This window comes from Emys orbicularis, chromosome 1, assembly GCF_028017835.1.
Source record: "Emys orbicularis isolate rEmyOrb1 chromosome 1, rEmyOrb1.hap1, whole genome shotgun sequence".
NCBI classification, from domain to species: domain Eukaryota; kingdom Metazoa; phylum Chordata; order Testudines; family Emydidae; genus Emys; species Emys orbicularis.
In genome coordinates this window covers 71128918-71155223 of record NC_088683.1, presented here as the reverse complement: position 1 = coordinate 71155223, position 26306 = coordinate 71128918, and the positions used below count along the sequence as shown (strand labels likewise).

The 26306-nt window shown below is 41.9% G+C and overlaps 1 protein-coding gene across 1 annotated transcript in view; it reads right to left on the bottom strand.

Moving 5' to 3' along the window:
* Positions 1 to 283: 283 nt before the first annotated feature.
* Positions 284 to 26306, bottom strand: part of TPH2 (tryptophan hydroxylase 2) — a 72147-nt gene continuing 46124 nt past the window's right edge. Inside the window, exons 9-11 of the mRNA XM_065409335.1 lie at positions 9762 to 9857; positions 551 to 684; positions 284 to 458 (exon numbers count right to left, since the gene is read on the bottom strand). Of these exons, the coding sequence (XP_065265407.1) occupies positions 284 to 458; positions 551 to 684; positions 9762 to 9857 (405 nt within the window). The remainder of the gene's footprint in view (positions 459 to 550; positions 685 to 9761; positions 9858 to 26306) is intronic.

The following is a 26306-nucleotide window of genomic DNA, read 5'->3' as shown; positions in this document are numbered from 1 at the left end:
CTCTTTAAGTAAACAAAATCATTGCCAGGTAAGCTTTTAATAGTGTATTTGTACATGACATTCTCTTATGGAATTGCTGGTTATATGCCACCACATTTCTTGTTGAGTTTTCAAGTTAGCATCGCCTTGTTTCGTCTGCAAGTTACAATTAGAGCTACACAATGATGCAAGTCACTGACCAAGCTGCAGAGGGAAGATGGATGGCTCTAAAACTGGAGCACATGATGTTGCTAGCATAGCCATAGAAGAAGCAGTGGACAGCAAAGCTGCAGTGCCACAGACATCAAATGCCCAAATATCTGTTCATTTTGCTTAAAGCATCACACACCGTGTTCAGATCACTCCGAAGGTCCTGGACAACGTTTTCTATACTTCTGGTGTCTTTCAGAATTTCAATGCTTTGCGTGTATGGGTTGAAATACACTGAAAAGGGACGATTGATTGATTTTGCAAAGTCCCTGAAAGAAAAAGAAAATTAACACCTATTTCTGCCACATCCAGAGAAGGGAAAATAAGATTTCGTTTTTAAGAGTCAAGGGAAATAATTTACCTCATCTTTTCTTTGGCTTCTTCAAAACTTTCTGAGACAAAGTAAGCTTCCTGAAAAGTGGTGATAAGGCATTCTTGCAAGCAAGTAGTCTTTGGATCAAATGTTCTCACACTGGCCTTGTCAGACAAAGCATGCTGCAAAATACACAACACAATCTGTTAAACTGTGTTATGAGACCCCTGAATGCCTAAGCAGTGTTTTCTGTATACACCCAGCTTTTATATCACGGTTATTGTACACTCCCAGTCAATAGCTAATCTCTCATGTTCTACACACAATGGATCTTTCATCATGAACAAAATAATTCAATCTATTAGCTACTGTCTTTTTTTCCACCCAAAGTTATTACTTTAAATAATCAAGGGCAGTTCAGATATGTATCTACCCCATAAGTATAGAAACGACAATCTTCAGCTGGAAGAGGAGAAAGTAATAAAATATGTATTCCAGAAAAATAACCTATACAACTACACTCATCTGTATCCCAAAAATCTCTCTTAAATGGCAGAATTGTTCATTACATCTGCAGGTAAATAGAGTCTGACTAAATCATTCACATAATCTGTGCCATCCATTTTCAGGCCATATGTGCATGCCATTTTCATTACAATGAGTTTAAGACTGGAGCTATATATCTGAAGACCATTACATAATGTTCACTTAGTGTGTACTGATGAAATACATTACCTTTCTACCAAGTACACTTGAGCAATAATGCACCAAATAAATATTGCATGGAAACAAGAAGAAACAGGCATATTTATGTACCAAACAGACATTAGAAAGACAAGGAAAACAAGTGTGATTACTTGGAGAATAGCTATTAGAGCAGTGTTCCTCCTCACATGATTGACACGTGGCCACTAGGAACAAAGACTCTGGATTTCAATGCTGAGAACTAGCTATTGCAAAATTTTGAGGCAGTTCACCTTCCACTCCTTCACTTTTTATTTACAATACCTCTGCTAGCTCCTGTATCTGTCTTATACCTTAGAGGACTAAGGACAAGTATATTTATTCTCAGTGCTCTGCATTGAGGTACCAGAACTGAAGGCAAGTGCATTTGTTTTCAGTAGTGCAAGTCCTTGATCTATCTATCTGCATTGAAAGATGTTATACATAAACCTTAGACAGATAAATTACACACAGGGAACAGGTCTACTGAGTACAAAGGTTCCTCTTTTTTTTTTTTTTTTTTTAAACAGACTCTTCAGAGTATCACAACACTAAGCACATGCTAATTCAATTATTCAGGTAGAATATGTGCATGTATATTTATGGATAGCCATAAATTTAAATACAACATAAACCGATAAAAAGGACCATGTTGACCTAACTGATCTGCCTTAGCCAGTACCCATTTTAAACGATAACTGCATTCCAATACCACTTGACATTCCTTGAATAGTCTGAACCCTTCCTGCACCCCGGGCCGCCCAGAGGGGGGGCAAGTGGGGCAATTTGCCCCAGGCCCAGGACCCCGCAGGGGCCCCCACGAGAGTTTTCAGGGCCCCCCACGAGAGTTTTTGGCAGCAATTCGGTGGTGGGTCCTTCACTCGCTCCGGGACCTGCCGCTGAAGACCCCAGGCCCCCTGAATCCTCTGGGTGGCCCTGCCTGCACCTGGCAAGCCATGCCTCCCTTGCAGATCCCTTTGGATACCCTCTACCTTTAAAGTGGCATTAGCAATTGTACCAGCAGGTTTGTCACATTTTCTTTTGGGCCCTGGTGCCACAATTGTCTAAGGGTATGTCTTCACTACCGGCCGGATTGGTGGGCAGCGATCGATCCAGCAGGGATCGATTTATCGCATCTAGTCTAGACGTGATAAATTGATCCCCGAGCACTCTCCCGTCGACTCCTGTACTCCAGCTTGGCGAGAGGCACAGGCAGAGTCGACGGGGGAGCGGCAGCAGTCAACTTACCACGGTGAAGACTCCACGGTACGTCGATCTAAGTACGTCGACTTCAGCTATGTTATTCACGTAGCTGAAGTTGCGTAACTTAGATCAAACCCTCCCAGCCCCCAGTGTAGACCAGGGCTAAATCCATAAAGGGACTTTAGACACTGCAATGCTCAGTGTTGCAGTGCCTAACTTTTAGGAACTTTGCCAGCCAATGGAATCCACAACCCATTAGTTAGGTGCCTAGGCTTCTTGTACAAGCCATGAGGAGAGAGAGGTGCCTAAGAATGGAATCCACAAAAGCCAGAGCACTAGGTGGGGAGCTGGCTAAGCTAGCCAATAGCAGATGCAGCTGCCAAGGAGAGGGGTGGGTCCTAAGCCCTGCCCCTCTCAGGGAGTTTGGTGCCTAAATCCAGGCTTGAGGGAGGCCCTGTTTTCAGCTGGGTCTCACAGCCGTGAACTCTCTCCTGGAACCAGGCTTCTGCAGCGGGACATGACTATCTACACACAAAATGGCCATGGCAGCCTATAGCCCCATGGTTAAGACACTCACCCGGGATGCAGGTGGCCCAGGTTCAGGAGCTGGGGAGCTGGGATCTGTAGATAAGTCACCCACTTGCAAGTGAGTGTCTTAAGCACTGGGAGATTCTGGAGTGGGTCTTTCACAGTCTTTCCTGGTGAAGCTGAGCTACTCTGTATTTCTGTATTCATTGGGCCAAAGAGCAAGCGAGAATGACTCTAGTCCAGTAGTCCAGAGAATGACTCTAGTCTAGTCCAGTAGTTAGGGCACTTACCTGAGAGAGAGAAAACCCATGTTCAAATCCCTTCTCCTTACCAGGCAGATGGGGGAATTGAAATAGGGTCTCCCATGTCCCAGCTCTAACCACTGGGATAACTGTTATGAAGTAGGCTGCTTTCTTCTTTTCCTTCTCTTCCCAGATGTTTTGTGTGGAGTTAGGCATGCTCTGAGCACACCTACTACATTGGGTCTGACAGGCAATATAGGTGGGGCAACACCTAATTTGGGGTTTAGACGTGTGAAAGGCACTGAGCTCTGGGGCAAGGTCAAGACTGAGGCAGCTGTGTGCATACCAAACATGGGTGCTTAGGGTACTTTTACAGTGGCAATATAATCATCAAGGGACTTTAGGTACCTGAAGGGTTAGGCAGCAGCTGAGTTAGGGTTTTGAGGATCTCAGTGGTTCCTAAATGTTGGAGTTAGGCACCTAAAGTGGCAGTTAGCCACCAAAGTCCTTTTGTGGATTTGGCCCTACATTTTTTAATTCTGAAGCAATGTACCCATAAAATGCACTGTGAACAATGGAGTATGCAAATTCTGAAATTGGCAGTGGCAGAGCTTGACAGAGAGCCCACAGCCAGACCTCCTGGGCCCCTCCCTATGCTGTCTTAAAGCAAAGTGGAACAACAAGAACATCAGAAAGGTTGTGGGACATCTGGTTAATTTTTCAGGTGGATCCTAGCGCTATGAATGTCAAAGTCTGCTTGCTCTGTAGGGAATGTTCTGTATGCTCATGCACTCAGCGAACGTTCTGTAGGGAGTGCTCAGGGATGTGCTCAGTAGGGAGTGCAGAATCTCAGAGCAGAAAAACTATTAAATTGGTGAGTCCGGACCATTTTATTTGGAGGTGTAATCAGAATGTCACATCCTGGTTTCTTTATGGACATTAGCTATTTATGTAATGTTGTAAGCAGTAAAAAAAACCCACAACATGTGCAGTTATATTGGCTACCCACCATTTGCTTTGCATATGTTGTTTGCCCATATGTTTTCAGTCAACCAAGATGTGTAAGTATCTAGTACATATTTCCCTACCCTCATCCTCTTCCTTTATCTGTCTTCATGGAATGTAATTGCTAATATGTATGTGTACCACAGCCTGCAGTTGAATGGAATGACACGCCATCTCAAGGGCTTGTGGTAGCAGCCACCTCTAGAGGCTTATTCACCCAGGAAATAAACTGTTGCTCTAGTACAGTCAATGGGGATTTTCCATTAGCTCAAGCTGGGAGAGTTGGTATTTTATGGAGCAATGGGTTCCAAGTTCAATCCTTGCTGATACCTATAAAAGGTAGCAGTATTTGACAACAGGGCTGCTCAAGAGTGATAGGATATGCTCCTTTTTGCTCGGAACAAGCATAATACCTCCACAGCATTTCCAGCCCTGCTAGCAAAGGGTGGGAGAGACAACCTATCATTGCCATATTAAAAATGAGTTTTGTTGTATGCTTGCTCATTTGAGTGTAAAGACTTGGTTGTAATCATTTAACACACACTTATTAAGGTTTACAAAAACACAGGCAAAAAACCTTCCAATAGCAAGAGGAGAAACTTGAGATGGGTTATAAATGCTGTACTCTCTGTGGGCCAGAATCAGACCCTTGGGTGAGAAGAAATTATCCGCATCCCTATTTTGATTTTATTGTCTTGTTATTCTGTGGGGGAACATGAGAGAGTCCAGGAAAAACATGCTCCTAAATGTTTTTCTGCTGATCTGCAAATGGGCCATTTCCAAATTGTGTGCTGATGTTCCCAGAACTTTTTTATGATACCAATAGAATTTTATATATTGTTTAGACAAATAGAAAAATGCTGTAGTGGTAAGAGGTAGTAAAATGTGTACTGGACATCCAGGTGTTGTTTTAGCCATTATCTCCACCCTCAACAAAAAAAGTGTTGTAGTCAAATCCACTGCTCTTAGTTTTTAGGTTACAATCAGGGACATACTAGTTTTATCTATTCATAATCAGATGTTTTATTGTGAGCATCTTTGACTGAAAAAGGTATCATACTACAGGACTGGAAATCTGCTTCTCCATTAGATACAGCAATGTGGCACAGTAGACTAGGTGTACAGTCCAATGAAGTCAGTGGGAAGACTTCCACTGACATCAGAGTTCTTTGATTCAGACCCTTAATGAAAGGGCTCAAGAATATAATATTAAATGAATGGACAACATATTTTTTAAACACATTTGATCTGCCTTTTTTAGAATCATAACTACTTCGTAGAAATAGTGTGTTTACTGAATTGTGTATTCAGTCTGATTTCTAAACCACAAATGTATATTGTGTAATAGCTTTATCTAGAGTTAACCTGACTTTATTAGGGCTGAACATTTTATAACTACTCACAATTTTGGTTCCTTTCCCACACTGGTTTTAGCTTTTAATCCTCTCTTTCTCCTTTGTGTGTGTCTGCATGTATGAGCTTTCTGTATTTTCTGCTTAATGCATTTTTTCACCTTTTCACATTTTCTTCTGCATTTTGTTGTGTCTGATATTCAGACTAGTTCTAAATATTGAAAAAATCTTTGGGGGAAAAAAGCTGCTTTGTACCTACATTCCCCTGATTTTTAGTTTCTCACTGCTGAAGCCATTGACCAATTTTCTAGAGAAGAGCCATGTCAGACAGAAAAAGAGAGATAATGAGGTTTGGTTGAGCTTGAATATATGCCAAAATATTACCCAGCAAATTCACTATTCACAGTTTGTGTTGCCTGACACTTTTCCAGCTTTTAAAATACTTATAAACAAGACCATTAAATACGTATATTTACTATTCAGAAATATACTTGAGATCTAGATTTATTTGTATATAGGTGTGCCATAGCTGAGAGGGATGTCAGCGCTGATGCAATTTGGTGATATAACTGGGAATGAGGTAGTGGATACAATTTTCAAAAACACTTAAGTGACATAGGTGACTAAGACCTATTTTCAAACATGCCTATAGGCCAGATTTACAAAGGTATTTAGGTGCCTAAAGCTACAGATAAGCACCTAGTGCGAGTATCAAAAGCACCAAAGCAGGTTAGGTGCCTAACTCCCATTGATAGTGGTATTTACATACCTAACTCACTTAGGCACTTCTGAAAATCCCACTAGGTGCCTATCTGTATCTTTAGACACCTAAATCAATTTGTAAGCACCTAGACGATAATAGAGTTATAAAAAATAGTGAGCATGGATTTGTCAAGAATAATGCCAAACCAATTTAATTTCCTTCTTTGAAAGGAGCACTGGCCTAGAAGATGGGGGGAGGCAGTAGATGTGATATATTTTGATTTTAGTAAGACTTTTGACACAGTCCCACATGACATTCTCACAAGCAAACTAGGGAAATGTGGTCTAGATGAAATTATTATAAAGTGGGTTCAAAACTGGTTGAAAGACCATACTCCAAGAGTAGATATCAATGGTTTGCTGTCAAAGTGTGAGGGCATATCTAGCAGGGTCCTGCAGGGTTCAGTGCTGCAGCCTATACTATTCAATATTTTCATTAATGACTTGGATAATGGAGTGGAGAGTATGCTTATAAATTTGGAGATGACACCAAGCTGGGAGAGGTTGAAAGCACTTTGGAGGACAGGATTAGAACTCAAAATGACATTGACAAACTGGAGAATTGGTTTGAAATCAACAAGATGTAATTCAATAAAGACAAGCGCAAAGTACTTAATTTAGGAAGGAAAAATCAAATGCACAACAACAAAATGGGCAATAACTGACTAGTCGGAAGAACTGCTAAAAATGATCTGGGAGTTGGATCATAAATTGCATATGAGTCAGCAATGTGAGGCAGTTGCAAAACAGGCTAATATTATTCCGCGGTGTATTAACAGGAGTGTCCATATATATGACATGGGAGGTAATTGTCCCACTCTACTTGGCAGGGGTGAAGCCTCAGCTGGAGTACTGTGTCCAATTCTGGGCATCACACTTAAGGAAAGATGTGGACAAATCTGACAGAGTCCAGAGGACAGCCACAAAAATTGATAAAAGGTTTGGCCAACCTGATGTATACAGAAAGGTTAAAAAAAACTGGACATGTTTAAGCTTGAGAAAAGACGACTGATAACAGTCTTCAAATATGTGAAGGAGTATTATAAATAGTACAGTGAGCTATTGTTCTTCATGTCCACTCGAGGTAGGACAAGAAGTAATGAGCTTAATCTGCAGCAAGAAATTTAGAAATTAGGAAAAAAATTCCTTATAAAGGTAGTTAAGCTCTGGAATAGTCTTCCAAGGGATGTTGTGGAATTCCCATCATTAGAGGTTTTTAAGAACACCTGTCAGGGATGGTCTACATTTACTTGGTCCTGCTTCAGCGCAGAGGTTGGACTTGATGACTTCTCGAAGTTTCTTCCAGTCGTACATTTCTCTGATTCTATAATTCTAAATATGTTTGCAAATCTGGCCCTTAGGCACTTTTGAAAATATTATCCATTTATCCTTTTCTGATAAGAGGTATCATTGCAGAGCTGTTCTCCTGCACTTATTTTATGTAATACTTTTACAGTTTAATTATTCAAAGAAAAGTTCCCCATTTTTTTCTCATATACAATGTTCATTAATAAATCAAGTTAATAAAATGTTCACTGACATAACATTAAATTATGTAACCCTGGAACCAAACTGACATACATGGTGAAATAAGAGGGCCTGATGGGTTGAGCAGTGAATGGATCCAATCAGCTGGAAGTGATAGCATTGCATAATAAGGCCACACTAGGCGGTGTATTGATTGTACAATAATTCATGTTTACATGTTCTGTGGAATGAGTGCCAACAAGTCACCTTACAGAGGCCAAATCCTGGTGACTTGACTCATGCTGCAAATTAGTCCCCCTCTGCTATTGCTAGAGATATATAAATATTGTTGCATATGTAGCATAATAGGAAAAGTATTTGATTTATGGCAAAATTATTACGGCATGCAGACTAACCTTTGAAGCTGATCAATAGATGTCATTTATATGCATATACATCATTTTTATTGTTGCTTTGGAGAGGGTTGAGCGTTCATATTTTGAGATTACTGCTGAACAAATAATACTTATTTGGGGTCAGAGTTAAGATTATTGTTTTGTGATGAAATATGCATTTCAGTTTATTTGATAAGAATAATCTGTTCATTTATGGACAGCATAAGGTTTATAATGTTCTTGACTATCCACATGGTTGCACATATGTGCTTATATTTGCAAATCATGTGATAAGTGACTGTTATTTTAAAGTAAGGGCCTGCTTTTCCATGGGACCTTGTATAGATTTTTAGGACTCAATTCTCAAAGGTGTTGGACCAAAGGGATGGGAGACATAGGTGCTCTGCACTTTAATGGATTGAGCCTTAACCCTGTAAAATACTACTATTCTGATACAGTGAGGAGTAAAATTGCGATTGTACTGAAAGCCTGTATTGTATTCAGAACAATGATAAAAGTATCAATATTTTTTTCCTTATCCCTTTTTTCATATTATTTTTTTACTGCTCATCATCATCTTATTCACATAAGGAACGTAATGAGTCTAACTAGTTCCAGCTAGGACATTTAAATATACAGAATCGGCAAAAAAGTAGAGAGACCGAGTTATTAATAAAAGCACTAATAGCATTTCTAGGCCCCAGTACAGAAGAGCATGGCCGTGCCTGACTAGAGCTGGTTGAAAACACAGAAAAAAATGTGGCAAATATTTTGCAAATTTGTCCTGTTTTTTTATTTTTTTTTATTTTCAACATTTTGACCAGCTCTGCTGTGATCCTGTGAATACTTATTGAACCCACATGCTTAAATTTACACAGAGTCCAATTGACTTCAGTGGAACTACTCACAATATGTAAATTTAAATACCTTTGTTTCTGAAGGATTGGGGCCCTATTCAGGAAGGTCATTTAAGCATATACGTAAAGTTAAGCATGTGCTTACATGGTTTCCTGAACAAGGAGGGATATAAGCACGTGCTTAAATGTTTTCCTAAATCAGGGCCTTACTATTTCTAGATTGTGGTCTGAACACTACTCACTTTACTCAGAAGAGTAACCCCACTGCAGTACACAGGATTACTCACTTAAATAGGGCAAGCAGGATTTGGCCTTATATTGCCATATTATGCAAACATTTTTTTTTACATATTCAAATAAACGTGTTTTTTTAACTTAAGGGTCCCAGAAGCTGTGATGTAAGAAATCTCCTACTCAATAAATAGAAAGGGATTAATATGTCTTCACTAGCAGTAAATTCATGTGTCTCATTGGTTACCAAAACTTTAAAAGCAAGCAAGCAAACAAGCAACAACAAAAAAGTGCTTTGCAACTTCTGGCAGTTCTAGCACATCAGTCCTTATCAACTTGTTTCACACGCCAAATGCCTGCTGAATTTTGGGAGTAAACCTTCAATCTAAAATACCTGACAGTTTTTTTAAAGTAAAAATATTCACACTTCGTTTATAATTTTCCATCATTCTAAAAAACGTATTTCAGCCTGCAGGGTACATTCACTCACATACCTTTAATTCGCCAATAGAAGACAGGAGTCCTGCCCCGTAAGCACGTAGCTGTCCCTCTTGCTTGCAAAGGCCAAATTCGATAGTAAAAAAATAGCACTGTGAAAATAGATACATACACAGATATACATAGCGAAGCTGTAGACAAGCACTTTAGTAGCACCAATCAGTACCATTTTCACTTGAGTGCCCCATTTCCTTAGATTTTCATGTTTTTTAAATAAGTTCAGATCAAAGACACCTACTGTTACGTACTTTAAATGTCATGTTAGCAGTAAAGTAGAGCTGTATAAAAAAATAGCACACACAGGGAAAAACCAGCAAGATTTTGCTTTTTTTCTGGTTTCCCATAGTCACCGAGGGCCAGATTTTAAAGGTATATAGGTGCCTAAAGATACAAATTGGCACTGAGTGGGCTTTTCAAAAATGCCTAAAGACATTTAGGTCTAGATTTTTAAAGTTATTTAAGTGCCTAAATCCTACTGATTTCAATGGGAGTTTGGCACCTAATCTGGTTGGGCACTTTTGAAAATCCCAGTGGGCACGTCTGCTTCTTTAGGCACCTAAATACCTCTGAAAATTTTAACCTTGGGTCCTAGTTCAGGACACCATTTAAGCATATTCTTAATTGTAAGTAAATGCTTAAGACCCATTGACTTCAATAGGACTGAAGGGATTAAAGCTGGAAATGTGCTTAAGCACGTTCCTGAATTCCTTAGCCCTCATAAGATTTTACTAACTTTTCCATAAGTGAAGAAAAATGTCACTTGCTTCCTAAATTAGACAATTACAGCCACTCCAGTAAGCTCAATGGACCAATCCATTCCAATTGTTCATTGCGGTGTTCAACCCATAAAACTAGAAGGGCATTTAGTAGTCTGAACAATATTACTGATGAGAAACTGTGAAAAATATTAGCATAAGAATAACTACATCTAATTTGCATTAACTATATAAAACTATGTTAAATATTACAGAAACCTTTGGGAAACACAGATATTTCAATATCTCTTAACTGGAAAAGAAAAGACAAATCACTTCTGCTCCTAACAAGTTGTCTGTTTGCTTTTGATATTACACATTAGGACTTTTTCTTTATATATCAGCATGTAAAAATAAGGAAATATTGTTGCTCACCCCAAATAAAGCATCCACATCAAATTAGAGTAGTAAATAACTATATCCACACATAAAGGTTTTGGGAATCTGGTTACCAGTACCCATGGAAATACTTCATTCATATTTGTAATTATGCACTACTGCTTTATTTTACACTAGACCAAATTCAGCATTTGTATAAAGGAAGTACTTGGAGCTCAAAGTTCTCTTGAGAAAAACAATCCAGAATTTAATACTTATTTGTAGCTTATCTGAACCTCTTGAGTCTGGATCACTCACAAGAGTTTTTGTACTGCCTGTTTCTCTCGGCAGTTCTGCTCTTCTACTTCTGGTAGCTAATAGAACTCAGAAATGAAAAATAGTTTTTAAAAGTTAACCAAACATTTCAGAAATGATAGAGTTTCATATGGAATTTGGCTCCAGAAATGTCAAATTCCAAATGAAATGCATGGTTGGTTTTTTTCCAAACTGTTTCTCCCATACCAATATTTACCTAGCTACTCATTAATATCAAATCTTTTATTTTCTTTTTCTTATATAAAAGTTGAGGAGGGACCACTAATTTGTTTACTACAGCACTATGCAAAAATATAAAGTAGAATTGAATGAAAACATGCACCTATAGCCTGAATCAAAGCCCACTAAAATCAATGAGAGTCTTTCCATTGACTTCAGAGGGGAATTTATCAGGTACCACTGTAACAGCCAAGAGGCACTGGAAATCACAAAAAGAAAGCATGGTTACAGCTTTGTCTTTGGCTTGTGCAACTCAGTTGCGGACAGATTTTCAAAGTTAGGCACAAGCAGCTAACATGCACTAGTAGATGAATGCCAAGTCAATTGTTTAGACAAGGTGGGTGAGGTAATATCTGTTACTGGACCAACTTCTGTTGGGGAGAGAGAGAGAGAGAGAGAAGCTTTCCAGCTACACAGAGTTCTTCGTCTGTTCTAGGATAGGTACTCAGAGTGTCACAGCTAAATACAAGATTGAACAGATAGTTTAGCATAAGTATCTAGCACATATTCTAAGGCAGTGGTTCTCAAACTAGGGCCGCCACTTGTTCAGGGAAAGCCCCTGGTGGGCCGGGCCAGTTTGTTTACCTGCCGCGTCCACAGGTTCAGCCAATCATGGCTCCCACTGGCCGCGGTTCGCCACTCCAGGCCAATGGGGGCTGCAGGAAGGGCGGCCAGCACGTCCCTCGGCCCACGCCGCTTCCTGCAGCCCCCATTGGCCTGGAGCGGCAAACCACGGCCAGTGGGAGCCACGATCGGCCAAACCTGCAGACGCGGCAGGTAAACAAACTGGTTTGGCCCGCCAGGGACTTTCCCTGCACAAGCGGCGGCCCTAGTTTTAGAACCACTGTTCTAAGGGACCATTCAAGGTGAAGTGGCCCGTTAACACCCCTGTCCTCAGAGGACAAAAAGGGGGGTGGGGGGTTAGTGGGTTACAGAGTGTTGTAATAAGCCATAAATCTAGTGTCTTTATTAAGACCATTATTTTTAGTGTTTAGCAGAGTTATGAATTTAAGTTCCCAGGCTCATCTCTTGAAACTGTTGTGCAGATTTCATTTAAGTCAATTGATTCACATATAGCTGCCCATAGGCAACATGAACACCAGACTGTAAGCTCTTTGGGGCATTGACTGTCTCTCACTATGTATTTGCACAGCACCAAGCACAGTCTCCTTTGCTGGTGTCTCCAGGTGCTACCGTAATATAAATAAATATTTGAATTGTTCACACAAATTAGGCAGCTTGAAATCATACATTGGGCGCAGGCAAATGTGCAGAATCTAGCCCTTGATCTCACTATTAGTTTCCCCATTTGTAAAATGGGGATAATAATATTTTCCTTTCTGACAGGGATGTTTAGAGATGTAATTAACCCATATTTATTTGTAAAGCTATTTGAGATCCCTGCATGGCAGGTACTATAGAACTGCAAAAAGATTATTATTATAAAAGGAATAACTTTTATGAGCATGCACATGCTGAAAGAACAGATTTTTGTTAGAATAGCAGTCTTTGGAAAGCCTGTATTCTCTGTGTAACTTATTTAAATCAAACATATCTAAAGTGACCAGATGGCAAAATATAATGTGTGTCTGCCTACTACTAATTTATGGCAATGTTACACATTAAGAAAAACCCTTTAAATGAAAAGCTGATGTTGGGATACATTTGCCATATGCAATAGCTACAATATATCAATATAGAACTTTTAAGAGGTCTCTGCTTTGTTAAGTAAGAAAATGAGATAGCTCACACAATGCTGCCATCTTCAGATCATTAGTCAGCAGTACATCATTATCACCACTACTGAAGATCCAGTGTATTATTATAATCTGTCATCTTGCAGGCTTTGAACAACTGTTCTACCAAGTCTACAGATAATGAAGCATATTGATAAAGAAGCCAAACATTAGTCATATAGGGCCACATATTAAAAAGCAGAGGCATAATATATGTGCACAATTGCATGTCTACAGCTGTATGGTTAACTGCCATGACTGCACAAATGGTATAAATGCAAATGCTGTTTGAGTTATTGAATGAACAAAAAATCTCCTGCCGTGCAAAATCATTCAATTTGCACATGCAGGCATGGTAACTGCAGGCACAAATGTGAGCATGCAGGCTTTGGTTCTCTGGTTTCAAAGAGATGGCCTACAATTTCTCCAGTCTATCCAAAACACTGCAGCTACATTTATCTTCCTGCCCCGCTGCTCCAACCATGTCAATCCTTCCTCAAGCTCCTCCACTAGCTTCCTGTCTCCCTCTACATCATCAGCCTCACCTTTGACGAGCTAATCTGTTCCGCTTCAGCCTAAATCTTGTCTCTTGAGACTCTCTCTCTTGTGCCCTATGCTGTTGCACACTCCCTTCTACTTAACTATCCCTTTGTATCCATGTTACATTCCCATCTCCATGCCTTCCTCCCCACCCCAAGCCTCTTTGCCTGGAATAGCCTGCCTTAGTTCTTTCTACATGCCCAGTGATGTCACGCCTCTAATTCCTGCCTCAAAACACTCACTCTCTTTCTGTTTGCTTTCTACTGCCCTGTGACGGTACCTCCCATAAGGTTTTATGGAAATATGCTTAGAATGTGTTTTATGCTACATATGCCATGTAACATATCTCCGTAAAGGTTATGATCTACTGAATATATTAATCCTATTTGTATGCATGTATCATTTTTGTATTCAAAGTTACAAATGTTATGAATGTTGGCTGTGTACTGGCTTGATTTCTAAAAAACTTTAGTAGAGCATTTAGTCAGTTCCTGGAGAAAGGAATGTTGAAATTAAGTACCTAATCAAGAAACACTTAAAGGACAATGGATCTTGGAATGCTCCAATCCACATAAGAAGTCTACCTGAGGACGTTCAAGGTAGCATGTAAACAATGGATGCTACCTGTAAAAACTGTGAGTCATGCATGGACATGTGACTTGCCCAGATGACTCCTAAACTCCATCTTGGAGCTGGACTTTGCATAGAAGTGAGGAGGGGGTCTCCACCCACAAGAGAAAGTCTATTTAAACCCCTGTGAGACCCCTCCATTTTGTCTTCAGCTGGCTAAAGAGAGAGCCTCTCCACCCCCCAGGATACTTGAAAGAAACTGAAACAAAGGACAGTGTGCAAGGGGTGTGAGTGATTGCTGGACCCATGCTAAAAGGAGATTAATCTGTAAAAGGGAGCATTCTGGAACTGGTGAGGATCTTATCTGTATTCAGTTTGATTAGACATAGATTTGCGCGTTTTATTTTATTTTGCTTGGTGACTTATTTTGTTCTGTCCGTTACTACCTGGAACCACTTAAATCCTACTTTCTGTATTTAATAAAATCACTTTTAACTTATTAATTAACTCAGAGTATGTATTAATACCTGGGGGAGCAAACAACTGTGTAAATCTCTCTATCAGTGTTATAGAGGGCGAACAATTTATGAGTTTACCCTATATAAGCTTTATACAGGGTAAAACGGATTTATTTGGGTTTAGATCCCATTGGGAGTTGGGCATCTGTGAGCTGCTTTCAGTTAAGTCTGCAGCTTTGGGGCAAGTAATTCAGACCCTGGGTCTGTGTTGGAGCAGACTGGCGTGTCTGGCTCAGCAAGACAGGGTGCTGGGGTCCCGAGCTGGCAGGGAAAGCAGGGGTAGAAGTAGTCTTGGCACATTAGGTGGCAGCTCCCAAGAGGGTTTCTGTGATCCAACCTGTCACAGTCCCAATCTCCATTCTGGTGCTCTCTGCTCCCACTGCCACCTGTTATAATTTACAATGAAAGGAAATGCAAATACATTGAAACTGTAAACAGGTATTTAAAATATTACAACTCAAAAAATGCACTAAATAAAACACATCTCATCAGCTTCCATGTAAACAATGCACCCTTTCACTATCCCTTTCCCCCTTCTCTTTAGTTGTCTCTTATCCTTCCCTTCCAAAAAAAGATTAATTCTATATAATAGGAATAAGGATCAAATGCCTCCATTCAACAGCATTGCGGGATATGTTTACTGTAGCAGTGATAAATATTAACATTACACAATGTTATACAGCAGCTCTTAGCGATCACAGGGATAGATGCTCTCTATTAGGGACCTGATCTAGCTCTCATTGAAATAATCGGAAACACTGCCATTGACTTCAGTGAGAGCTGGAACAAGCCCTGGAATGCAAGATAGGCAGGCGGGGAGTTTATTCTATTAGAGCACTGTGATTGTGGTTTCCTGGGGGAATGATCAATGCAAACAGCAAGCCACAGGAGCAGCGGGATGACTCTCAGAAGCAGAAAGTTTATCCTTCTGCAGCCCCCTGCTGGTCCTTGAAAAGCCTTTGCTTGAAATTCCACTTTTGACCAAAATCAGCAAAGTGAGAAGATGAAGCAAAGGGTCAAAACCTAAAGGGTTTAAAAGAAATGAGAAAACAAAGAGCCAGAGGTGGTGCTCAAGGCTGCGCCTGCAGCTCCAATATATAGCAGATCTACAGGTCAGCATGGATTTATTTTTAGATTATTTATTTTGGTACATTTGGCTTAAGAATATGGAAGAGCATTTACAGTAGTGCACATGAAAGGTGTAAGGCTCCAGAGACTGGCACCCTCTGTTTACTGACAGGACAGGTACAGCAGCGAAGCAAAATTTGGCAGAACTTCCAGCCAATATACCTCAGAGCTTGTTGTAGAGGTACCGCTCTCTGCAGAGGTCAATGGGTAGTTCATTATCCATACACAATATTTTGCCTTGCCACCTAGGCTGCCAACAAACATGCCAATTAGAGCTAGTCGAAAAAGATTTTTCATTAAAATTGAAATGGAAGCTTTTCAAAGGCAAAAATGGGAGTTGGATGCCCAATTCCCATTGACTTTCCATAGGAGTGGGGCACCTAACTGGTCTTCATACCTTTGAAAACTCCTCTTACAACATTTCAATGTTCCCCCCCTGCCCCTCCCTCCCCCCAGTGCCCTACCAGTTATGTGCTGATGAATCTCTCTCTGCTGGGACCTGGTCTGAGGCCACCAATTCATTTCACATTACCCTCTGATCACACATCAGCTGGCTATGTCCTTCAATCACTATTTCAGCTGCTGACTTATGTGAAAATCTCTTTATCCCATTCTATCTAATGTAGTTTTCCAGTGGTACCACTTCAGAAACTGATGTTAATAAACAGTCTTCCACATTGTGCATGACATTTGATTTTAGCAGTCCCCAAAAATGCCTATTCAGGAATGGTTTAAGATGATGTTTTAGGGCCCAATCCTGCGCACACTGGCCCATGTCAGTAACTTTACACACGCTTAGTCGCATTTAAGACAAATTATTGATGTGTATAACTGTTTGCAGGATGAGGGCCTAGGAAGCTTCCTTCTTGTGTTGGTTCTTCCACTTGATCAACTGCATGAGAGGGTATTTTAATGCACAACTCTTAACTCAGAATATCTGATATGTCCCAAAACATGCAAAGGAAAATTCTTGCCTTCTCCATGGAAGAGGAGGAAAGCTTTGATTTTTTAGCTCTAAAACTGTTGACCTGAGGACTGCATGGCTCAGATAATTGGTAAATAGTTATATGAAATGGGGAAACTTACAAAAATCACTTCAGTGCAGTCTAAGCCTGGAAGTTATAGAAAATTTAATATCTGAACAATTTGCCTACAAATATTGCTGGAATTTCAAATACATTTTAATTCAGGCATGTTTGTGACCCTTTCCTGTTGGCTTTCTGCCCCACTGAGCTTTGCTGGCATGAATGTTTGCAAAAATCCATTGTTTATCTCAAAGGCTTGAATATTCACCAACAGTGAATTCTGAATTGCACATTTGATTGAAATATTCTAAATTTGTGAAATTCACACTGTGTTAGCTACATACAATAATCATCTTATGTAGGAAAGAGATATAATATGTGACTTATGTAAGTAACCAATATAGCACAAGTGTTGGAATTTGAATATCAAGCATACAAGTCTCCTTGGCAGCACTTTATATAGGAAAAATCTTTGCTTAGAAATTCATGCATAATTTTGAACAAATAAATCAAAGAATTTCATGATGAGCTCAGGAATAGTTCACAAACAGAACGAGAGGCAAAATTCAATGAATAAATTATTCATTATGGATTATTTGCTCACTTCTGCTAAAAAAAAGAGTGACCCTATTCATAGCCTACAGCATTTCTAAATAAGAAAACTTAGCTTACTCTAATTAGTCTTCATTGAAGCATATTGTGTAGCTCACTACCTTGACATGCATTTGGGCTCATTGAGTTGAAGCGTCCTTCATGGCTTCCAAAGAATAGCTGTATGACACTATTCTGTTTTTCTTCATCAGCCTACTGCTTTGCATTCATATCTTTTTCTGACTGAGTAGTTGCAAGTAGGGTGACCAGATGTCCTGATTTTAAGGGACAGTCCCGTTTTTTGGGTCTTTTTCTTATATAGGCTCCTATTACCCCCCACCCCCGTCCCGATTTTTCACACTTGCTGTCTGGTCAACCTATTTAGAAGAGACTGTCTATACACAGAATCTTGAACGTGTATGGCACTTGTGCATTGGTGCATTGTGGGATAGAAGTAATGCAGCACACAGAACTTACAATGGTTGCACTTCTGTTTGCAGACATCCACACTTTGATACAGCGTATCACTTCGTGCAAATCCCTGATTCTGTGTTTGAAGGGGTCATACTCAGTGACAATATGAACATTGCTGTCTATGCTGACCCAAAGGTAGGGCTGTTATTTAGCTGCCACACCTTACTGACTGGCTGCCAGAATGACACTGTGTCCCCCACTGAACTTCTTCTCCCCATAATGCCTTCCTAGACATGGTGCTCCTGGATGTCTCAGCATGTAGGGGAGGAATAAAACAGAACCAGATAGAAGGTATTTCAATCCCTCCGGAGGCAACACAGACAAGGCTAACTGTCATCATAACCAAAGTAAGTATATGACTTCTTAGATTTTGAACTGTGCTTGCAGTCCAGTGCATTGACCATTTTTGCTTTTCAGAATCCTAGAAATACCATGTTTCTTTTCCAGTCAAACATTTGGAATCACTATGCAGTTGCCTGGGTTCTGCATTAAAATTAGTTCACTGCTGTCTTCAACGGTGTCCTCCAAACGTTTCCAGGATAGCTTTTTCCATCCAAGATCCTTCCGTGTCATGGCTTGATCTTACACAGTGCAGGTTCAGAGTATTGTAATTAAAAGGACAAGATCTGAAAAGTGATGACCAGGACGGGGAACACAGTGGGATCCAGTCCTGCACTGATGAAACCATCGCTGCTAACTTACTCCTCTCTAGAAGTAAGAATAAAGCCAAAGAGAGGAGCACATAGCTAAGCATTTCATTGACATACTGAGGGTTGCATTGAAGTCCACATCTTTTCAGACATATCCATTCTCCATCCACACACTGACCTTATCCTACTTTGCTCTATTGAGCATAAAGGGAGGTGTGCAAAAGGCTTCAGATTTACTTCTGCTCAGCACCAGGGCTGGATTAAGGCATCGATTCTACAGCACTACAGTCCCTCCCTAGGCCCCCTGCTCCTGATCACGTCGCTACATCCGAATCTCAGCTTTCTGTTTTTTAAAGTTTCTAGCCCCAAATAACTATGAAGAAAAGCTTGAAAAAAATAAACCAAGCAAAGCTGCCACTGCAGCATCTGCCTGAGTCTACAGCCAGCCAGAAACATAAGCTCGGAGAGGTGTGAGCTGAACCATACAGCTCAATGGGATGTTGGCTCCAAGACCTACAGGGGACCGCACCGGAGGGGTCAGAAGAGAAGTTTGTAGCAAGCATAACCAGCCCAGCCATGTGGATACCCCCCAGCTGCCGGAGTAGGTACCAGGAGATCTACTGCCATCCTTGCCTCTTGGGAAGCGGGAGGGGGGGGGGAGGGAAAGAGAGTGAATCCCTGCTACTACCCCCTGCTGATCCTGAAGGGGCCCTACTGCCATTTCTTGGGGGAGAGGAGAGAAGGAGCTCCATGCCGCTGCCCTGGCCTCTATGGAAGGAAAGGGCAGGAGCCAGGGGAGGACCCATATGTTGGTGTGCCTAAGGCCTCAAATGATTTTAAATCAGTCCTGCTCAGCACAGAAAACTACATCTTGTGTCTCCACCTCACCACCATTCTCTCTTCACTGCAGTGCAACAGCTTGAAGATGCAGAATTAAGACCCTCTGTAATTAGCCATTAGGTATTTCAATATAACAGGGTGCTGCCGGTTAATTCAGCAGTTACTATGTCCCTGGCTAAAGAAACAGCTTTGGCATTAATTTAAGACAGGGTAGGATTACTACCGTGCAAACAGGAAGTGCCCTCAAATGATCAAGTTCAGGCCAGCATTCAGTATTGTTTCCAATGTCACCCAGGAGACTAGGAAAAGCCCACACCATCACCCGTCTGTTACCTTGTGCCAGGGGTGAAAGTAAGTCCAGTGACTTACCAGTACGCTGGGGCCAGCTCTGGCCCCTGGAAGGGGTGGGGCCTAGGGCGGAAGGGGCGTGGCTGAGGGAGTCAGAGCCAGCCCCAGCCCACCCTATAAGGTAAGTGCCCCCCCCCCACCGGGGTAGCAGCAGCAGCCCGGGGCTCCGGGGGCTATTTAAAGGGCCCGGGGCTCCCCTGCTTCTACCGCTCCAGACCTATAAATAGCCACGGGAGCCCTGGGGAAGCGGTGGGGCTCCGGAGGCTATTTAAAGGACCAGGGCGGCAGAAGCAGCTGGAGCCCCCGGCCCTTTAAATAGCCCCTGGAGCCCCCCCGCTACCCCTGGGCTCTGGGGACTATTTAAAGGGCCCGCGGCTCCCCTGCTTCTACCACCCCGGCCCTTTAAATAGCCGCCGGAGCCCTGGAGTAGTGGCGGTGGGGCTCCGGCGGCTATTTAAAGGGCCGGGGCAATAGAAGCAGCGGGAGCCCCGGACTTTTTAAATAGCCCCCTGAGCCCCACAGCCCTACCCCAGGGCTCCAGCAGTGGGGCTCTGGTGGCAATTTAAAGGGCCTGGGGCTCCCAGCCCCTGCTGGGAGCCCCAGGCCCTTTAAATTGCCCCCTGGGGAAGCCGGGCCGCCCCGGTACGGCAAACCAGCTCTTACCAGTACGCCGTACCGGGGCGTACCGGCTTACTTTCACCTCTGCCCTGAGCTGCAGTTAGAGTATTACAGAATAGTAAGGAAAAGAACCTCACATTTTTTCATTCTAATTAACTGGCAGGTCTGCCGCACAACGTAAGGACAAGTAGATAAGACCACTGAAAATCTCCTATGAGCTGCTGCTTAGAGCATTTGTTAGAAGTGCCGCACTTAAGCCCAAAGGCTTTGCTCTTCCTGGCTTCACTTCCCTGTCATTTGACTCTTATCTATAGCAGCTCCCAAGACTTGGGGCTTGAGGTTTATTAATTTTTATGGCGTTATTAAGAATGAATGATGTGCAATAAGGAGCAGCATTCTTTCCAATTTACTTTACAATGTGTCACGTGAATTCATATCCAAGGTTCTCGACAGGAGCTGGAACATGTGCTCATTTGTTTTTCAAGCTCTTGCTTCAGCTTTGGCTGTCTGACATAGCTCTCGCTGTTCACTCAAGGGAGGCAGAATCAGGCTTTTCGACATCCTATCTGGGACTCCAAGAGATGGGATCCCTCTGAACGTCAAGCGAAAACAAAGAAGCCAGGTAAACATGTGTCATCTCTGTCCTCCCACAGCCTATGCTGCCTGGCATGCCAGAGTTGATATAGTATCATCCTTTGCAGCACAGAGGCTAAATTCAGTGAATGTTTTTAGGGCTCTGACATGCCTCTTTTCAAGGACTGTAAGCTGCCACTGTTTTGAATGGTGACTTGACATGACATCAAAAACTTCCATAGCAAAAGCATTCATAATTGAATATAGTCTAATCCTAGAGTGGGACCTCAGGATTGCCTCTCAATGTTCGGATTCATACTGCAGCATGGCGCAGCTTGAAACTTACAGCGGAGAGCTGTGGACTCTGGTGTCAATGGGATTGCACCAGTCTAAGTGAGATCAGAATTTGGAACATATGCATGCTAAGATTAGAAAAGCGGAGAGGTCACCTTGCAGTCCATTGCCTGCTGGGATTTCCCCTATTTCTAGTGGTTTATGTAGCGTAATGGATCAGGAGATGGTGACCACAATCCTGAGCTGCACCTTTCAGACAGTGCAGCTACACAGGCACAATCTGAGGGTGGGCACAGATGACTTTAAGTTGCCTTTTGTTTCTCCTGGATTCTGGGCCTCTTTCCCCTTGACCCCGTGCAGCTGCAGGGGTGCTGAATTATGGATGCTTCCTGCAGTCACCTGTAGGCCACCCCAACTGTCCAAAATAGTACAGCACACACTGGCCACCCCCTCTAACACTCCTGCATATACCCTAAGATGGGGGCTGTGAGGAGGCACTGTAGGGCTGCTCCACCTGCCCTAGATCACCAAAGAAGTCCCTAAATGCCAAGGAGCCATTCTGGCCTCTTTACACTGCAGGAGTGTCATAAAGGAGCAACAGCAGGGGAGAGAATTGAGGTTAAAGTTTCCCCTAGTCCCCTTGGAAGGTTATTCCATAGCCCAGCCTGTGTCACCATTAGGAAGATTGTACAGAGTCACAAGAAGCAAAGTCACAGCTACCAAAGGAAAATGGCAGAACCTCCTTACGTAGGGCTAGTCTTCACTACAGGGAGATTGGTGCTGCTGCAATCGAGCAGCAGGTTTCGATTTAGTGCAGTGGTTCTCAAACTTTTGTACTGGTGACCCCTTTCACACAGCAAGCCTATGTTTGTGACCTCCCCTTATAAATTAAAAACACTTTTTAAATATTTAACACTATTATAAATGCTGGAGGCAAAGCGGAGTTTGGGGGTGGAGACTGACAACTTGCAACCCCCACATAGCCTCGCGACTCCCTGAGGGGTCACAACCCCCAGTTTGAGAACCCCTGATTTAGCGGGTCTAGTGAAGACCCGCTAAATCAACAGCAGAGCACTCTCCGGTCAACCCTGGTACTCCAGCTCTCTGATAAGAGTAAGGGAAGTCGACCAGAGACTGTCTCCTGTCGACACAGCACAGTGAAGACACTGGTGTAAGTTGACCTAAGCTACGTCAACTCCAGCTATGTTATTAAAATAAGCAAATCCCCTTATTTTGAACCTGTGACCATCACTCCGATCCCTGTTTTTCATTAGCTGTCCCCTGTATTCATTTGGTTCCTGGGTCCAGTGGTCCCTCCAGCTAGGCTGGGGGAGGGGCCTTTAGAAGTGGGCGGGCACCTCCCGGGTTTTCCAATTTAAAACAAAAACAAAAACACCTCCAGCTATGTTATGGAGTAGTATAACTTAGGTCAACTTACCCCAGTAGTGAAGAGAGCTTTCTGAATCACTGGCCTATGTCAGCCCAAAGACAAAATTACTTCTGGCTGTGGGGCCCTTTAAAAATGATGCTTGGCTAATGTACAGCCAGAGATCAAGCCTCTCCCTGCTGTTATTTCAGGGGATGCATGTGATGATCCCCCTGATGTCATTCCCTAGGGCAGACTGTGCCCCACCTAACTGCCAGACCAATTACCACCCACAGCAATTGCACTCTAGGGAACAGTGTCAGGAGAGTTACTGAGCCTGCTGAGTGCATCCCCTGACATATTAGCTGCGGGTTAATGGGATTCATGAACATCTGGCTTGGTCAGCAGAGAAAAGCCTAATTTATCTGCTAATGAGGAGAAACCACCTCCTCAGAATTATGAGCAGCCTCTATGGACCGTGGAGCCTGGGAGGATCATGGGATTTTTGCAGGCTCTGCAGCTGTGGAGGCAAAAACCAGGCAGAAGTTAGCCCAATATAGTAAACAAGGGAACCTTTCGCTCTACCAAACCTCTCTGGGTTGTGTGTCCCATTTCAGGGGAAAACATTTAATATTTTTGGTGGTAATCTTCCTTTACTAAATTAAAAACCTCAGTTTACAAAAAATATTATTAATTTCCTAATACATTTAAATTAATAAAATAATAATAAATCATGCACTAATTAGCCATTTTAAAATTTAATTTAAATTTAAAATATTTTTTTAAAAAAAATCATATTGATCTACTGTATCTATTTACTGTGACAAAGTTCCTCCTCTATCTTGGTGGGTCCTGCGCTTATTGGCGGATTTTCTTGCCTCAGATTCACCATGTGGGCTGGGGAACAGCCCAGAGATCTTCCCCTCTGGAAGAACCCACAGTCCAGGTCAACTGGGAGGTTTTGGGGGAACCCGGGCCCGCCCTCTACTCCGGGTTCCAGCCCAGGGCCCTGTGGACTGCAGCTGTCTATAGTACCTCCTGTAACAGCTGCATGACAGCTACAACTCCCTGGGCTACTTCCCCATGGCCTCCTCCAAACACCTTCCTTATTCTCACCACAGGACCTTCCTCCTGGTGTCTGATAACGCTTGTGCTCCTCAGTCCTCCAGCAGCACACCCTCTTACTCTCAGCTCCTTGCACCTCTTGCTCCCAGCTCCTCACACTCACACCACAAACTGAAGTGAGCTCCTTTTTAAAACCCATGTGCCCTGATTAGCCTGCCATAATTGATTCTAGCAGCTTCTTCTTAATTGGCCCAGGTGTCCTAATTAGCCTGCCTGCCTTAACTGGTTCTAGCAGGTTCCTGATTACTCTAGTGCAGCCCCTGCTCTGGTCACTCAGGGAACAGAAAACTACTCATCCAGTAACCGGTATATTTGCCCTCTACCAGACTCCTGTATCCCACTGGTCTGGGTCTGTCACATTACTAAGAGCTAATTCAAGAGCCAGACAGTACCTCCTTGTTTTTTAAAAAATCTCAGATTCCAAGGAGTTTTACTGTTGTAGTTAAACTGGAAACTCAATGTTTTTTTTACCATTTTTATGTGAACGTATGTGGACCCCAGAGACCTTCTGTGGCTCTTGATGAATGTGTCTAGCCTCCTTTGAGAGAAAAAAATGGAAGACATTAGTGCAAAGGTATCAGTTTCTAGCTGAAGAACAGACCAAGGGAGAATAGTAACTTGGGGAATTTTAAGTGTCTATTAATTATGTTGCTAAAAAATATACCCAAACAAGAAATGTTTTTCACAGCCTCTAAAAAAAAAAAATTTACATTGAGCATCTCCCAGCATGAGTTTCAGCAGTAAGGGCACATAAGAAAAATCTGTCATAAATACAGATTAGCTGGGTGAGTCACCATTGAGTTTCCTGCCAGAAGTTTGTAAACGTATTATAGATGATCTGAATATACTCAACAAAGTGGAAGAAAGTTATACTGAGGAAGTGCTTGCCATTACAAAGATCACAGTAATTCACTGTGTTGCCAAAATGGCCTGAACAATATACAATACCTAGGATCTAGTAACAGAGGCATAGTAAGCTACCCAAATGAAAATCACACTGAAGTCATCACTAATCATCAGATACAGACAAGTAGATAAGATCTGTCCTGTAATTTGCCCAAATTAACTGCAAAAGTATAACAAATTGTTTATAAACTGCAAACCCCCAAAGTTGAAAGTTTAAGTGTAGGAAAATATTAAAAAGTGAGAAATTCAAAATGGCTAATTAGTTAAAAACCATAATGATATAGAGTTATTACTGAATACAATCTTACTGGATGCCACAAGGATGCATTACAGCCAGTTATGCCTACAGAGCAGTGTGCGAAGACCTGCTGGTTGCATCAGTTTAATTAGTGGTGTAATGGATTTCTCTTGTCCCAGATATTCATAGAAGTTTGCTTTTCCTCTCACAGACTCTGCTGAATTAGTACTAACTGAAGCTGACTAATAACAGCAGAGTCAAGCAGCAAGGAAGGAAAGAGTTGGTGGGTGGATAAGAACAATGGAAGAGAGAAAGAAGTGAAGGAAGGTAAATCATGCATTGGCTAGAAAAAGAGAGAAAGATTTGCACTATGCCACCACTTCTCTATATTCAGTTCATTCATTGTAGAAACCCACATGCCTACAATGGTTTTTGGTAAGCAATGGATTAAAGTTAATATGCAGGGTCAAATTCCATCCCCATATACATGTATGGAATCACACTGACTGTTATGGGGCTGCACACTTGGATGTGAAAACAGAATTTGGCGCAGAGATCCAAACCCAGTGAAGTCACTGGCAAAACGCCCATTCATTTATATGGGGGCAGAATTGGACCTGCTAAGTATGGTAGATCACCTAAAAAGATCTCAACTAACAATCTGGAAGAGCACATTTCATCCCGCACTTTGGTGCCATTTGATACTAAGATGACAACAAACATTAGAACCAGTTCAAAAGCTGTAGCACTAAGTAGTTAAGTATCAGGCACAGTCAGCTCCTTACAGATATCAACCATATTTTGTCGAACTTCTTTATTTTATCTACACATGCAAAGATGATGTCCAGCAACATACTGGGTGACAGAATCCGTTTGGTACATTTTGTTGTGCCCAATCTGGCTAGACAATGGTTAAACAAATGCACAATTGTGAATACTAAAATGAGCACTTTTTCCTTTCAGCAATAAGATAAAACTCCTACTGACACAGCTGTGTAGAAACATGGATTTTCAGAATCTTTCCGCAAAAAGATGGCATTTGTGCTAATTTTAGTGGACACAACTATGATTATTCCTTTTGGGAGCAATTACTTACTGAAAGATTCCAGACATTAACGAGGCTACCGTGTGGTTTGCAGACCTTTCCTTTACCCGTTATTGACTCAGTCCATACCTTAGAAAAAGTTAGAACAGAAATTCTTGGCGCTGATCTATGGATGAGCAGAGCAGGCCCAGGTAGCAGTAGTATGTATGAAAGGGTTTTATTTCCCAGGGGAGGCATAGATTTCCTCCTGAGTGGCTGGAGTAGAACATTGAGAGGCACATCTTTCATTTAGGCAATCTTTTTATAGTATATATACACAAGCATAGAA